Source organism: Anopheles stephensi, chromosome 3, assembly GCF_013141755.1.
Source record: "Anopheles stephensi strain Indian chromosome 3, UCI_ANSTEP_V1.0, whole genome shotgun sequence".
Taxonomy (NCBI): domain Eukaryota; kingdom Metazoa; phylum Arthropoda; class Insecta; order Diptera; family Culicidae; genus Anopheles; species Anopheles stephensi.
Genome location: NC_050203.1, coordinates 36,193,879 through 36,210,449, shown reverse-complemented (window position 1 = coordinate 36,210,449; position 16,571 = coordinate 36,193,879). Strand labels below are relative to the sequence as shown.

Sequence of the window (16,571 nt, the reverse complement as noted above, 5' to 3'; positions counted from 1 at the left end):
TGGACGTACAGTTACGTTTAATTGGAAAAGCGTAAGCCAGCGGGTTAGCTGACCATAAATTGTATCCTTGATACTGCGCGCTGTGCCGTTCAGCGTACTCCACTACGACTGTCGTCCTTTGACTTCCGGGGGGGGAAAAAACTGGGGCTGCCACGATAAGGTTATAAAACCATAATTTTGTGCGTATTGTTGTCCAACGGGACCGATTACCATCATCACGTTGTACGCTGTCGTCTACGGCTGTACTATTTCCAATGCCATCTCATAGGTGATTAGAATACACGCGGGATACGGGATTTCTGCGCAGGACGCAGCGGGTTGACGGTCGGTAGGGTATTCTCAAGAAACGCTGGAAAATGTATAAAATTAAACTTAAATTACAAGCACAGTGCGGCCGATAGCGTCTGCTGCTGCTGCTGCTGTTGCTGCTACTGGGCTCAGGATCGGCGAATGTTGTGGCGCATGTACCAATAACAGTGGGACACTGCACAGTGGTTGTCTGAGCGAATGCATGAGGGCGGTGAAACATAAGTATCAGTTTTTCAGGACATCAAGCAAATTTGTTTTCTTTTCCACTTCCCTTTCCCCGAACGGCACTGAACTAGGTTAGGAATGCTAGTATTTTTATTTTCTGTGGCGTGTGTGCCTCACACATCCTAGGCAAGGGTATGGTTGACGCGAATAAACTCGAACGTTCGTTTCGAACGTCGCAGCAGCTATCGATAACAGTTTATGAGCTGTAAAACAGTTTCATTGTATGTTATCTTGAGCTTAAAAATAGAAGTAATTTGCGGTTAAAAGATGTACACAGTTATGTAGTTACCTTGGGGAGCTTTTTATTTCATGGTTCTAATTTTCTTTATGGCTGTTAAATGTCGTTTGGATAGTATAAACAAATAAAAGACCTCTTTTTCAAGTTCAGGAAGTCTTGGTGTGCTATTCGGTGTAGTCAGTACTGCGTAGGGAACGTCTCAGTTTAGGATGGGATTCCTTAGCCACTGGTGCTTGCTACCTTTAAGGCGTCGGGGATATCTCTAGCAAGCATTAAGGTTAATTGATCTCCAAATGCTCCAAAGATTAAGAAGTATTTCTGGTTAGATTCCTTTTTCACAACTATTGAAACAAAGTTCTTTTTCTTCTTCTTCTTCTTCGGCGCATCGACCTCCTAGGTCATGCCTGCCATTTCTGGCTTACTAGACTTGGGCTTACTAGTTGGAGCGGACTGGTGGCAGTGGCGATAACAGTGCTGGTCTTCACACGGAGGGACCGGGGTTCAAATTCCATGTAGACCACCTCCCCATACGCAGGACTGACTACATTGCTACGTACAAATCAGGTCACCGAAGGCAAGAAATGGCAGGCCGAGACCTCTCGAGTTTTTGTAGTACCAGGGAAAAAAATGATACCACGTAGTTGGGTAGCCAGTCCTCACTACGGGGGAACGGTTCGGATGGGATTTTAACCCCGGTCCTGCCGTATGCAGCCGGCACCGATGTCATAATGTCACTCATGTCACACATGTCACTTAACATAAAATCACATTAAAAAGCTCAGAATAGAAGCTCAGAATCGTGAAGTATCTCAAATAACTCTTAAGCAGGCTTGTTGACACATTTACGTCAATTTGATCATTAGACGAATAATACGAATTAGTCATTTGTATGATGGGATGGGTAACATTTCCGGCACGAATTTATTACCCATAATTTATGAATCAACAGTTGAAACTGTTATTTTAAAAATAAAAACGTGTAAATAGTAAAAATATTTATGGTCCACCGTTACGCCAAAACGCCATTCGGGATTTTTATTAGGAAGCTTAGAAATAAGGAAGGATGTTTTGCCGTTTTATGACACTACAGAACGTTGAAGGTTTTACGGTCGTATAATGAAGTAATTTAGTGTGTAAATTAACACTAAAATATAATGGAGGTGCTAGTTTGCTTAACTGTTTCTATTTTTAAACCTTGAGAAACGCTGCGTACGTTACACGTGGCTGGCATACATTCTCCATACTTTTGATCGCCCTTTAAAGTGATACAAAATGGATTGGAGGAACAGCACACTTATCAAACAAATAGAACCGATAGAACAGAAACGATTAAGTCTACACACGAAACTGACTGCTACTACTTTGTATCCAAGAAAAACTCCTTCCGAACGTTGGGCGAGCTTTCATTTCCTTTTCGGCCAGCTTTCCTTCCACCGCCGGCAGTTGCTTCATGTATCGTCGCTTCGGCTGTGTGTGTGTGTGCGCAAAATCTACCAACATCTCTTTCACTCCCGACCCGGGAGCTTTTGCTTCAGTTCTTTCGTTCTCCCGCACAGCTTAACTGTGCCCCATTCGCCACTACTATCAATCGATGCGAAATCCCTCTCGCTATCGCGGTTTCGCTCTGGCACGCTTTGCGTCTCGTTTGCGCTCCCGAGGGCTGTTGGATGCTGCGGCGAGGACTTTCGGCCAATTGAGGGATGCTTGTGCGTTGGTTGTTGGTGCTGTTGCTGCTGTCGCTGCCGCTACCGTTGCCGATGCTTTCGTTGTCGATGTTTTGTAGTGCTGGGGAAGCGCAAGCCGTTATCCTCTATATATAAATGAGAAAACAATTTTGCCACCACAAGTATTTCACTGTTGGTCCTAACAGTAACAGTGTTCCGATCTTCCGCGTTGCTACCATCCACGGTGGACGAGTTGTTGTACTTCGATTGGCGTGACAGTTCGCAGTGCGTAGTGGTTTAGTGCTTTCCTGGTGAAGCGGTTGCAAGTTCTACCATTGCAGCACAGCACAGAACAGAATCTAATTTGGTGCGGTGCCTCCTAATAGTGCGACTGAAGGGAAGGTGTAACGTGAGCCAACCGATCCCCGCTCGATAGAGCCATCCAGCATCGTTGTGCAGTCTGAGCGGTTCAAAGGAGACGCAACGCGTGCAGCTTGGATTTCAACCGCCGCCAAGTGCAGTGCATGGATAGTATCAAGGTAAACAATATCATTTACAAATGCGACCGATCACGTGATAACGAATTTCCGATACGCTGCCCGTGCCAACCCGCCGCTGCCAGAAGCGTGTCGATTTATGAGCGTCATTAGGCGGTGCTATTAATCATGAAAATTGATCAAACTACCGTGCTTGCTGTTGAAGTTGTATCGTACGATCGTGTTCCGTATGATCGTATGATCTGCAGGCTTGCCAAGTTTGTCGATTCTTGATTTGCATAATCGTGTGCATAATTGGTGTGCGTTGTGACCAGTCAATCACAGTGTTTGACTTGTGGTTTACGAAATTAAAAATGTTTATCCGCTCCAAAGAACTGTCATTTGTTTCTAGAATTACTTGCATAATTTGTGTTTTTGCATTCTTGGCATTGAATTAAACAGTGTAATATATATATTATGCCATTTTAATTTTTTAAACAATACTGTGCGGTGAGTGTTTTTGAGAATTGTTACGGTCGGATGAATATTTTATCCTAGTATGAAGACTGCTAAGGCGGAGACGCCCATTTACCCTTCTTTAACTTTTTAAAAATCTTGACGTAGAACGGTCTGGATGGGATTCGATTACGAGCCAGTTTGAGTGCTATAAGAGAGTAATTAACAAATATTAGATTTTTTTTTAGTTTTTAGGTACTGCTCGACGCTTTTGAATGAACAATTTAAATGTTTGAGAATGCTATGATGATAATTTTTTTGTAATATTCATGTTTTAGAATACTGGTACCGAAATTTCATTGCATTACATCAATGTTATGTTAATTTTTTAATATACAAATTTTAAAATAATAATTTATTTTATTTATTAAATTTTGAATTAATAAATTGATTAATTAATTTGATAATTAATTCAGAGATTCGACCCGATCGTTCCTATTGAAGCAAAACTAAATTTATGTTTTATAGCAATTATAAAAGCCCCATCTTGCAAAATATTTTTTTAAACCTATCAAATCTAAAACAAGTGTAAAAATCTAAAATCATACTTAAAATACTTGATATAATCAAAGTTACTTACTATAAATAAAATAATCTTCCTCTTCCTTGGCACTACAACCTCGAGAGGTCTCGGCCTGCCATTTCTGGCTTTCTGTGACTTGATTTTACCCGTAGCACAGTAGTCAACCCTACGAACGGGGAGGCGGTCTGGATGGGATTTGAACCTCGACATTGCCGTGTGAAGACCGGTGCCGCTGTCGCTTCTGCTATAATGGGGATGCGGACCGCCCCATAAATAAAATAATACAACTTTTTTATTGCCTAAAATTTTAAAACTATAGAGATATGGCTATGGATTCAGTTATCCAACGCAAGAATGCTGAAAAAGGTCTTGTTACATCCTTGTGGCGGTATGAAACAAAAAATCCTTGGTGACTTCAATCTCCTCCCCAATACATCAATGTCACGCTCGCTTACAAGACGTCCTCATATTGGGTTTTCCTCACCGCTTTTTCCTAATCGAATGGTAATTAATGTAATGGAAAATTATCACTTCTTCCGATCGTTTCGAATAAGAAGAGTGGAATAAGAGAATAGGCGAAGGAGGGGGGGGGGGTTAGAACACACACACACACACACAACCTGCAATAGAACAATAACAGCCAGTTCGTTGCCGAGTGATCGTTGTTTGCTAGTGACAGCGGTAAGATTTCTATTGTCCCGGGCCGCCGGCTCGCGTACAACCTGTTGCGCTGTTTGTCAATACGGTCGACGACGACGGTAACGACGATTCAAAGGCGGCAACATTTTCCACCTGAATGACGGATTGACGGGCGGGTCGTTTTGTTTACACGGCCCCTTTGTACCCCGTTGGTGCTTCTATTCCATCTACGGATAAGTCTTACAGTTTGTGTCAAGACACGGGCAAAGAATTCATTTTAGATTTTCTTTCTTTCGGGGTGGGTTATTGACGGGAGCGTGGTTTTATGCTGAATAGAACTAGCGAGACACCGGATTTACGCAACCGGAAGAAACCTTAGCAACTGGCTCAAGGAGATGTAAGTACAGCCAATCTGTTGCCTAAAGTGTCATGTAACAGGATAATACTGATAGAGCAGAACCTCTTAGCTGAATGAATGAATGAATGGATGAATGAATATTAGCTTTCATCGGATTGATACAGTTTATTCAATCGATGCATGGATCCTGGATTTCTTAATCGCATGTAAACCTTGTTTCATTGTTGCAGAAGATAGTGAGGTCTGGTTGATAAGTATCCTTGCTAGAATTCCTAGTCAGTAAGAATGGTGAGTTCAGTTTTTGAAATTTTCTGAACCAGCTTATCTAACATTATTTTATTCTTTTAAGTGGACAAATTTTAGGACTTATCGAATTAAAGGAAGTTTTTGTATTTAGCTTCAAAATTCGATTATCTATCAAAGCATCTTGATCCATGCTTTTGTCACCACGCTTTCAACGCCCGGTTCTGAAGCGCTGTACTAAATTGTACTAAAGCGCAAAGCACAGCTGGCTAGTTGGGCAACAAAATGCCACTGGTGCCGCGTTACATGTGAGATGCACCGTTCCGCTACACTTAATTCAATTACCCAATGAAGCGACCCGCACGCTAGTGTTGGTGATCATATCTATTAACACGGGGCAAGGCAGACAAACTGTCGGATCCATCCTTAGCTAGCTACCGTACCCGTGTGAGCGCACAGGCCTTTTTTTTGCTGCTACTGCTGACCTACGTGCGATGGTGCCAGTGTGATAGCGCCAATCCAGATCATCGGTAACAGTGGAGATCAAGAGTGGCACGAATTTTTCAAAGTTCTCTTCCCAAGTACTCGCCTTGAATAGCTTGTCCGTTTGAACATAATACCTGCAATAAGATACAGAGTTGTACCGAAAAGTGTAGTATTCTCATTGTAGAAAGGTGTCTGTAGAAGTCTGTAGAGGTTCGCCGTTACTTGGTTCAGTGTTTGCCATCGGAACGGGGCGTGCGTGCAGCATAATTTATCATCCCCAACATAACCGTGGAAAAGTGTTTTGTTTGTCGTCCAACATAATCTGGTTTGTCTAGTGGGGCTGTCACGGTTCGCGCGCGTGTGTGTGTGTGCGAGCTAATCAAGCAGGGCCGAGATTTGAGGAATTGTACTAAATCCGGTCACATCATCGCTTTTGGGCAGGGTTAGACGAGGAGCGACCCTAGTCGAGATTGTGGTAGTGTCGGTTACAGGTTAAGTGGGATTGAAGCTCCAGAGAGCCAGAGTCGCAGCGCGAGTGTGTGTCTGTGGTGGCGGTGCATTGGAAGGAAGTGGTGTGATTTGGCGAGGGGAAAAAATGGAAGCCCACATCCGGTCGTCAAGGGAAAAGCAGCCAGTGGCCCGGGAAGCAGTGTTTTGTAAAACATGAGTCCGATGCTCACCGTTCCCTATTGCCGCTATTGCGCTAGTCTGCCGATGACGAGGCCAGTCGTCGAGCCACTAAACCCGTCGACCGTCGGTACGCGGCAGTGTCCTTCGCAGGTGTCGCCACGCAAGCCTTCCATGGTGTGATGGAATGCAGGTGCGTGCATGGTTGCAGATTGTACGACCAAAGCTTAAAGATTCATCTGACCGCAAAGTGTGGTGGTGGTGTGCGGGTGGTAAAGTGTTACGACTGTTTGCCAGTGCGTAAAAAGTGGCCATCTTGTGACCGTAGTGACGGGGTACGAATATTCGGCAGTTTAGTGGCCGGGGGCCGTTACGGGACGAAGCCGAAGCTAATTTACACTTTTTTTCGGGGTGGCTGGCACACCGACAACGACACCAATACAAGCGAGAGAGAGAGAGACAGGCAGGAACTCACACGCCGAATACGATCAGCTGCATCGCGATCGTTAGCAACTGCAACTGAGAGTGCTGCGTAGAGAATTGAGACTGTTACTTTCAATATTAAAAGTAAGTATGCTGGGGCCTTCGTTGAACAGGGGATAATTGGGCATTGGGTGGATAGCGTTGATTGTATCTAACTTATTGGTAAAATTAAGCCAGGAATTCGGGACCACGTTTAGACCACCTTTTCTAGAACGTTCTTCTCATGGCTCTCATGTCCTGTGTCCTGTACGGGTTCTTGAATCTCGAACTTGATATACTGAGAACCCAATTAATGGCAGACATAAAAAAGAAGCTTTCGTTGACGGTGCGTGGGATAACTGAATAGTAACGCGTTCAAAAATAAATTCATTCAAAGAGACGAAGAGCATTAAAGAATTACGAGCACGTGGCACTACGCCATGGCAATTTGCAGGATTATCATGGTAACATAAATGGAGATGTCAAGAAATCGATTACAATTTAGTTTCTTGTTACTACCACATGATGTTAACCTTCTAATGTCATGCCAATGGTGAGTAGCTTCTTCTAGAGAACCGGGCTTACTTTATCCGCTCCTATCCGCTATAACGTCAGCAGCAAAGAGTGGTTGTATAACAAGCTAACAAGAACTGCTTTTTAACTATCGTACCTTTCCGCTATCGAGTTTGGACTCGTTCTTAACGACCGTTCAATGGGAAGTAATTAATTTTCCGCTTCATCATCGTTCCTAACAAAACACTCCAAACGGCATCAAACACGCGCATCGCGTATCGCAGTTTTGCCACATGAATCATTTTCCATCAAAAGTCATATGCATTCCCCTCGATTAGGAAGGTCGTGGGAAAAGTGAACCAGACGATGGAGTATCCGATTCGCGTTCTTCCGCCGAACGATAAAAATAGCCCCTCAACGATCGATCGTCGACGTGAACGCCGGCGTGTTGGGGGCACGGTGTCCCGATGTGCGTTCTTCGGGTGCATGAGAAATTGATTTGCGCTATTCACGATCACCGGTAGCGTCAATGCTACTGAGGGTGCACTTTTGCAGCAGTGTGTCAGCAGCGGCTTGGCAATACGATCTATCCCCGGGGTCTGCCCTGGGGCAGGTAGGCAGCATGCCACCTCTAGCCAAGCGGTTTACCCCGCCTTCGGGCGGGGTGTGTTACAATTTCAGCCGACGGAAGGTGATCGTTTGTCGATTATGTTTCCCAACACCGTGCAAGTGCACGCTGCGATTAGCGTTGAAGTGTCCGGCGGCACGGGCGCGTACGTTAGTTTGCAGATTAATTGCATCAGACTGCAGCAAATGCACGATTAGATAATTATCATCAATTAGCGCGAAGTATGTAAACAGAGCAGCTAGATTGTTCTAGTTGGGAAGGCCACCAACCGTTCCGGTGGCTTGCTTGCGGTCGATGATGATGGAATTGGTGAGCATTATTTCGTGAGCTTACCTTCGCGAGCGGCCGAAGGTTACGCCCAGCTGCTGTCGGAAACGATTGGCACGTACAATTCCAATTGCAATTGATATGCGAGATGGAAATGTTCCCGAGCCGGGGGAAAGGTAAAAGATACCGGCGAATGGTATTATGTTTGGATTTTTCCATACCTTGTTCAACTAGTTACGCGTGGGGTATTTCCTGGATTTTCTGGCTTCAATTATCCACCGTGATTCATTGCAGATGATAAAAGTGCTATAAACACTATATGGTATCAGATGAATCATATAGAACACTTTTTTGGCTTATGGAAAGTGAAGTACAATGGAAGAGCGCTTAAAAGGACGAGCTCTACGAACTACGAACTGATGATCTCACCAGCGTGCAGCGAATTAGACTCGCCAGGTTCCGTTGGGCCGGTAAAGTGATGAGAATGCTACCGCACGACCCAGTCCGTAAAGCCTTTATAGGCCGTCCACAAGGACAGAGGAGGCGTGGTAGGCTCAAACTGAGACCCAACCAGATCTCTCTAGGATTGTTGCAGCAGGACAAGACCACGAAGCGCTTATAGTGCCTCCTGATAAGTAAGCAAGTAGGATCTTTACCCCGAATGCTTCTAATTAGCCGAGAATATTACTGACAGGGTATTGCTTTCTACAAGTTCTAAGGAAAAATCTATTGAAGACCTTATCCCTTTTGGGTTCTCTTCATTCTCTAATAACTCTGTTTAGCTAACTTTACATCAGGCACTTCATCTATACAAGTTCTACATATGACCCTTGCTATCGGATCGTATATTTAAAATACTAGATTGCGAGGTGTCGAGTGGTCGAGTGGCGATAGCAGCACTGACACATGGCAGGACAGGACTTCGGGTCCCATAAGGACCGTTTCCACGTAAAAAGGACTTCCGACTGCATGGTGTCAATAAGTCCAGTAAGATGAGGAGGTCGTTAGGCCATGAATAAGAAGATATTTTAAATATTATTACATAAATAGCCTCGTTTTCTCCTTAACTCTACAATCTTCAGATGCCTTGGTCAGCCATTACTTTATTCGGTTCCTTGGTCGTCTGAAAGCCTCAACACATAAATCATTTTTGTATCAATGTTCCTTTGGATATTAAGACTTCCATAAACTGTGATTCGAAACTTCTGTTTCTTGCCAAAAGTAAGCTTTTCATCTGCCGAATTGGAAGTAACAAATGAATTTGAATGAATCTGGAGATCATCAAAGACTTGCGCGATCATGAAACAGCTGAGGCGTTCATTTCTTGCATTCATTCCACTAGAGCTTTGAAGATGCAGTGGAGCGCATCATCATCATCACCGTCATCGGTGCTGCAAATCCAGCATCACGCAGGTATAAATACGCACATACACACACACACACTACAATGCACCATGAACAATTTTCGATCGGGCAAGTGCATTGTCATCTCACACGACTACCTTGGATGGTGTTGGTGCGAACGAGGAAACCAAAGGAGAAAGCATGTGAGAAAGCGAAAGCGAGAGCGAGAGGAAGACAGAGAAATGCATTTCTCCTACCACATGATGCAGTGCTGCATTTGTGTGCGTGTGCAGCGTATTGCGGCGGCATCGGTTTTGGTGTGTGCGTGCGTATCTTACACTGCTCTTCTCCGAGTGATTATGATGCGTTCGACGTGATCGGAGGGAAAATGCATTAGTCTGAAAGCGCGCTGCGCGACAGTCCAAAGCGAAGCAATCAGTCTTCTGCTAAAGTAACAGTGCAGCAGATTAATTTACCTACACCTGGGCGGACAAATTGATTAAGCATAAAATATAAACACGCAAACGCACTGATAACCAGCCGTTGTGCCGTTCCGTAGTGAAGTGATCAAAGTGATATTGTTTTTGGGTTCCATTGCAACTGTGTACAGGTGTGTTTAGGTGTGTATTTTGGGCGAAATTTGACGCGATTATGATTGTATGCCCTCGGCGGTACAATTAGCTGCCGTTTTGTTGCATATTACCATCACAAAGCTACGTATGTCGTACGAGAAGCATACAGTGAAAATCTTTCGCATCGTTTCAACTGTGTTTCGCAGCTATCTTTAGGCAAAGTGAGGAAGAAAGCATGTGTTTTGTTTTGTTGTTTCTAAGCACATTCGTCTTAAGCAGCAGCGCAGTTTGATGAGTTGGATGCACTTTACAAAACATTTTACACGGAAAGATGGAAAGTGTTTTCGGAGTTTTAACTATTGTGTTGTATTTTCGAGTAAGTAAAAAATAGAAGAAAAAAAACTTACTAACCGAAAATTGTTAAACAAGCGGTAATTATGATATGTTTTTCGACAATGGAAAATTCCGATGCACAGATCATTACATTGTAGCGGCATAAGCGCCATCGCGTCTTATATACCAGCACTAAACTCAACTTATGATCAAATAATATAATCAATGATGCACTATCCATAGCCAGCCCATCCAGCTTAAATTTTAAACAGGCTCATTCATCTTCAAAAACGTAGTTTAACATACAATACATATACATATGCGCTTCACAAAACATGAAATGTGTTCTGAATATTTTAAAGATTGGATTTTTCGACTGTTATAAGGATTGAGTGATTAAAAGGTTAAAGTTATAGTTTTGTAAACTTAAACAAACCATTTCGTATATTGCTCACATCTCTAATTATTTTTAAAATTTTATTTATCTTTTTTGCATCTCTCATGAATGAAATTGTAGCATGTTTTAACAATCCTCAATAAATAAGAAATCTCTTATTTACAAACCAAATAGAGTGGATTCTCGCCCTCTGGTACCTTAAATTTTGAGCTTGAATCAGCTCAACACATCTGTTAGCGTGTATGGGTGAATGATTTTCTTTGCTCTCGCCAGAAATTTTCTCAGAGAGAAAATTCAGTAACGCGGAGAAAGGCAGGAAACATGTGACGAGTGAAACATAAAACAAAAACACCGATTGCAAGATCATCCCGGCAAACGTGGATGCTCGCAAGTGGGTACAAAAAGGCAAAAGGGTTTTTGAGAACTACCTTCAATATTGTTGTGGGATAACCCTGGAAAAAACACATATTTAGGTAAAACTATTAGGCGCTTATTGGCATCATAACAAGAAACGTGAAGAATTATTGAAGTAGGCAATATTTAATGGTGCGTGTTAATACTTATTATCATTATTTAAATCTATAGCTAAGAAACACAGCGACACGGCATATTATGAATCGCTCTGGTTAGTAATGCGTAGAGAAACATTTAAAAAAAATTGCCGCTGCCAGTGTGCAGACGACCAGTTGAAAGCCACGAGAGTAAACTCTCTTCGAATGTCTTCGGATGGCACCAACTGTTGCCATTGCCCTGGCGGCCAGTGGTGTGTGCTCACCCTCATGAGCGGATGTATTGGGTCATCGTGAAAGTTATGCGGCGATCTGCAATCCAGAACGCGGCAGCATACACCAACATATTGTTTAATTTTTGTGGTCAACTATTATAGTTCGGACGGTGACGCATCTCGTACGTTGTTCCTTGAATTTTTAAAATCAAATTTCAAGAGATTTTTAGTAGCATTGAATTAGAGAATATCTGTTCATGGCCCAATCAAACGTGATACTTTTCGCTGGTATTATTCCATAATTTTTGAATAAAAATATATTCCAGCTCACTGCTTCATCTAAAGTAACATACTTCGTGGGTGATCGCACTCATGGCGTAATTCTTCTTCTGCCTCGTGCTAGGTAGGTCGAGTAAATTGATCGATATATATTTAATCAAGATCCAGATTTTTTTCTCACATCACATTCGGCTTTTACATTTTGACTCGTACTTCACTAAATAAAGTCTGTGCTATTTTAGCTTTAAATTTTTTTTAACTATCATTTGCATTTGAATTATTTGCAATAAATTTTTATTTGCTCCGTTTGCCAAGCAGCATTGAAAACAAAATGAAGAGCATTGATGCTTCTACCAATTACACGACGAAAAACTTCATCAAATTTGTTTTCCCCACACAAGCGAAAAAGCGACCATTGCTCACGGGACAACCCAAAAGTCTCTGGTGTGCATTCGCTGAAGCCCGCGCGTACTTTAAATACCCGCTAACGTCGGAAAACGTTATTAAACGCGCAATCGTCAGTGTCGTCTCGTGGTTGCAGCAAGCGCGCGTGCCAGTTCGCGAATCGCGAAATCCGTTTTATTAAACACACACACACACCACACGCTTAACGGAAAAAAAATCACACACCACCGAGTGCGTCTCTTTAAACCGATCGGTACTACCCGTGCGTTATTTCCGTCGAGGGGTAACCAGTGACCAAGTAGCAGCAGAAAAGAAAAACAAAGTAAAGATTTTATTCGCGCAAAAGCGATACACCAAATCCTGCCGAGTCGAGGTGCTAATTTGTGGTGCCCCCTTTCGGAGTGTTTAATTTGTTTGTTTGTTTGTTTGTTTTGGCGTGTGAAACACCATCTGGAGTGTGGTTAGTAAAGTTCTGCGTACCGAAATCCGCGATCGTTACCCGCGCCGGAAACCCGGATGAGTAAATAATTCTGAACCCATCGTTTTGCCGTAGCACGCTCTCGATCGTTTGCTGGGGCGGGTTTGCTGCTGCAAGAAAGTGCAAAAATTGCGTACCCCGATAGCGGGTTCTGTTTACAATCGCTAGTAGTACTGTCCCCGTCCCGTTGTTTGTGATCAACCGATCATCATCAGACCGATCGATTCGATATCCGGGCGTTGCGTTCAGTATTGCTCTCACAGCAAAACCGTAGTTAATGACCGCGGGCTTATGATAGTGGCTGGTGTGGTGAGTCCCGAGAGTCTTCCTCCCGGGTAACGCCAGCATTTGGTTGCATTTGGTTGAAGTTCTGGAGTACGAAAACAAAGTTTGTGGCGTTGGCTAGTTATAGCTCAGTGAAAATCGACGAGTACATCAACAAAGTGCAAGTGCAATATCGCAAGTGGACGTGAGTGTCTGCAGTGCAGCAAGCATCATCAAGAGTTCCGCGATCATCAAGCGACGGAGACTCATATTCTCGCCGCCGTCGTGGAAGAGTTCTTCCGCCCCAAAAGGATATAGCCGAAACCGTACCGTACGCTCGGTACTGCCGAAGTGTGGTTTTATGTTGGCGTAATCGTGACTGTCTCGCACGAGATAGAGCGAGCCGAAAAGTATACACGCAAAAGGTAAACCCACGGGCCGAAACTGACCAGACTGGGTGGCAATCACAGCCCGGCCAGAGGCAAAAGGGGTCGGGCCGGTGCAAAAGAGGGGGGGAAATAATCGCAGCATCCCTTTTTTAACGGGTTGAGCGGCGCACGATGTGGGGTCCGGGAATGGGTTACTTACTTGCGGACCACCATCACCATCATCGGCGGCCGCGAACCCATACCAAAGTAAAGGAGAAAAAAAACGAGTAAAAGCGCGTTTCGTAGCAATCTGTGGCACGCATTCGCGTCGTCAAAAGGCAAACTGCCGCCGCCGACGATTGAAGAGCGCAGTGTGCAGCGTGTGGAAAAAAGTGGTCGACGAAAAATCCCAAGAGAGAAAAACGTGAGGAATACGATTGGAAGGGGGGGGGGGGGGGAAGCTAAAGCTACTTGAAATTTATCAAGTATGTTAACCACTTTTGGGGCGCGATGCGTAAGGGGAACGAAGTTGAGGGCGCAATGGATGCGGCGGTAATGAAAACAAAACGAAACATTTGTCAAAAAAAAAAAAACGAGTTGAAGGAAACGGGAGATGAGAAACGCACCCAGACAACCCATTCAACGGCCGAGTGCAGGGATGCCGCGAACCGACGCGAGATGAGAATGAATGATCGCGATCACGGATATTAGTGCACCCGCGGCTCGTCTGCGTGTGGTTGTGGTGTTCGCCAGAGATCTTAATCGTGATCGTGAGGCGAAAAAAAAGGGGCAGGCAGGAAATGAAATGCCCTATCCACCCGGTGGTACACATATACAGTTAGGCTTCCTGCACATTCGTTATCTACTTTATCGTGTTGCGGTTGAGCGTGTCGCCCCGAACGCGATCGCGTGCAGATCGCGACGATCGTGGTGGACTCCTTGGGGGCGGCGCCAGGGCTTTCCCTCTTAATTCCAGGCCCGAGATGTCCCATGGATTCGGGTGGGGTATGGTTTGCCTGAAGGAATGCTCCACAACTCAAGCATGTCTGTGTGTGTGAGTGAGCGAGCGAGAGATCGCGCGGAATTTGAAGCCAAAAAAGGGAAGTTTAAGGGATGTCCGTTGCACGGATGATGACACAGTGCGATCCGATTGCAACCGATTGCTGGAAGGTTTCAAAAACTCCCGACTCCAAGAAGCACGCATCAAATACCTTGCATTTTATGAGCCTGAATATCCGCCACAGACTCCATGGTAGAAGGTACCGGGAAGCAACGGAACCTCTGCGCCGATCAAAACTGTTATCGAATAAATGTGCGGAATGGGGCCTTTGAATGTGGCGGAAAATTGTGTTATAATGCTTCCGAGCACAGTGCCACGGGAGGGGGTTGGTGAGGTCCAATCCTAAATGTATGTGCTCACTTTTACTTTCGCGCTACAGTCTCTCCTACAGAGAGCGACCCGTCCCGTCTTGTGCTCTGCTACTTGCCCCGGTCCGGTGCCCATGCGGACCCTTGCCCAAGTCGTTGGATCATTTCCTCTTCTCGTGGACCGCAACATTCAACATCGCCGTTTGCCCACTAACACTGCTCGAAAGCCGACGGCCCTGCTGCTCGTGCTCTACACACTATCGAGGCAGGGCACAACCGATGGGTGGAAAAGAGATGGTGTTGGGGGCAGATTCGTCTCAAATCGTGTCGATCTGACGTAACCGACTGAGCCCACTTTCATCAAACAGTGCTAACCAAGCGCTGCAGTTAGCCGCTGCAACCGCTGCATGCACCGCCCGAATGTCGATGATCACCAACACGAGCATGATCATCAGTTCGTACCCTTTCCCCAAACGATGTCAACCGGGTGAATGATGACGCCGAGGACGAGCAGCAGGCGATGGGTGGTGTGGACGAGTGCGTTGGAAAGTGGACACCAAACATACCGAATGCATACCGGTTTCGAGCCGACGGGGGAATCGGGCAGTCAACATAGCGCGCGGCCGAGAGCTGCTGTTCGTTGCCGCAGGACGCCGCGCTGCTTTTGGAAGGTCAGAAAAGAATATCGTTTGACAAACGTTTACCCCGCACGTCACCGATAAGGGTAGGGTTGGCCGCAGCAAAACAACAAGGGGCACGTCCTACTGCACCGAAGTAAAATGTTCAGTAGGACGTGGAGTTCTCGCCAAAAGGATCGATCTCTTTGACAGCAGGGACGACCACGGCAGCGGTTGGGCGAAGCAGAAGCGCAGCACGGGGCTCAAATTACTGCAATGCGCAGCTCCGGGTTTACGTCATACACTTGCCGCGGCTTTGGTGAGTAATCAAGCTGGCAGGGCAACCGGTGGCAGCAAACTGGAGAACGGAGGACCAGTTCTTGCGCTGCTGCTGCTGCTGCTGGGCCAGCCTGCCAGCCGATGAAATGGCCGCACACATTCTTTTTCAATTAACACCGCACTCGTGGAGAAGACACATCAGGAAAGTCGGGCGGGCATGGGGTTCGGACGGCAAAACCGATTAGTTAGAGCAAGCCGTTATTGAGCTGGGGGGGGGGGGGGAGTTGAGTGAGTGAGTTTAAAAAAAATATACACACACACACGCACACATACAGCGCAAAAGAGCAAAACGAAAATTAATCAAGACACTGACACAAGACACAACATTTAGCTCAAGCACAGGCGTGCGCGCGCTCGGCGGAGATCGGTTGCTCTGATAATTACCCTGGTAGGCAAACTAGCCCGCCATCGAACTGCCATCGGTTTTTGGGGTGGCACGGAGAACGAGTTAGACTCATTGGCGGCTGCCATCTTAGGGTGGCGAGAGATCGTCACGAAGTCTGCCGGACTTTTTGTGAGCCCAGGCTGCGAGTGTAACAGGTTGTTGTCGGGGCTTTCGGGACTCCTGCTGCTGCTGGTGGTGGCAGGGCGAGGAGTCATTACATATAGCCTGTGGTCCGATTCCAGTATTCCGTACTGGAACAGTGCTGATAAGCACTAGGTAGGTGTGTGTGTGTAAGTGTGCTGGCACTAAACACTTACTTAAGTTTTTTCGTTGTGCCTGCTCCCAACAGGCATTTTTAAAAGCGTCGCCATCTTGTCCAAAGGCACAAAAAAATTACCGTCCTAATTACACGTCTATTACCAACATTCGTGTGTTGTGTTGTTCGATGTTTCTGGTATTCTTTTTTGTCGTTTGATAGTTTTTCTCTACACTATCTCTCTAGGCTCCCCTTAAAAGCTATTCGC

At 45.2% G+C, this 16,571-nt stretch overlaps 1 protein-coding gene across 9 annotated transcripts in view; it reads left to right on the top strand.

Annotated features, from left to right (window-relative positions):
* Positions 1–2,549: 2,549 nt before the first annotated feature.
* LOC118509780 (CHH-like protein) overlaps positions 2,550–16,571 on the top strand; it is a 34,225-nt gene continuing 20,203 nt past the window's right edge. The window contains exons 1-2 of one of the 9 annotated variants that reach the window (XM_036050919.1): positions 9,889–10,138; positions 10,297–10,466. In XM_036050919.1, the coding sequence (XP_035906812.1) occupies positions 10,422–10,466 (45 nt within the window). In that variant the 5' untranslated portion in view covers positions 9,889–10,138; positions 10,297–10,421. Of the gene's footprint in view, positions 2,976–5,627; positions 6,498–6,537; positions 6,872–9,888; positions 10,139–10,162; positions 10,467–12,179; positions 13,396–16,571 lie in introns of those variants that run through there. The other 8 variants (XR_004905923.1, XR_004905925.1, XR_004905926.1 and 5 more) reach the window with 8 other exon arrangements.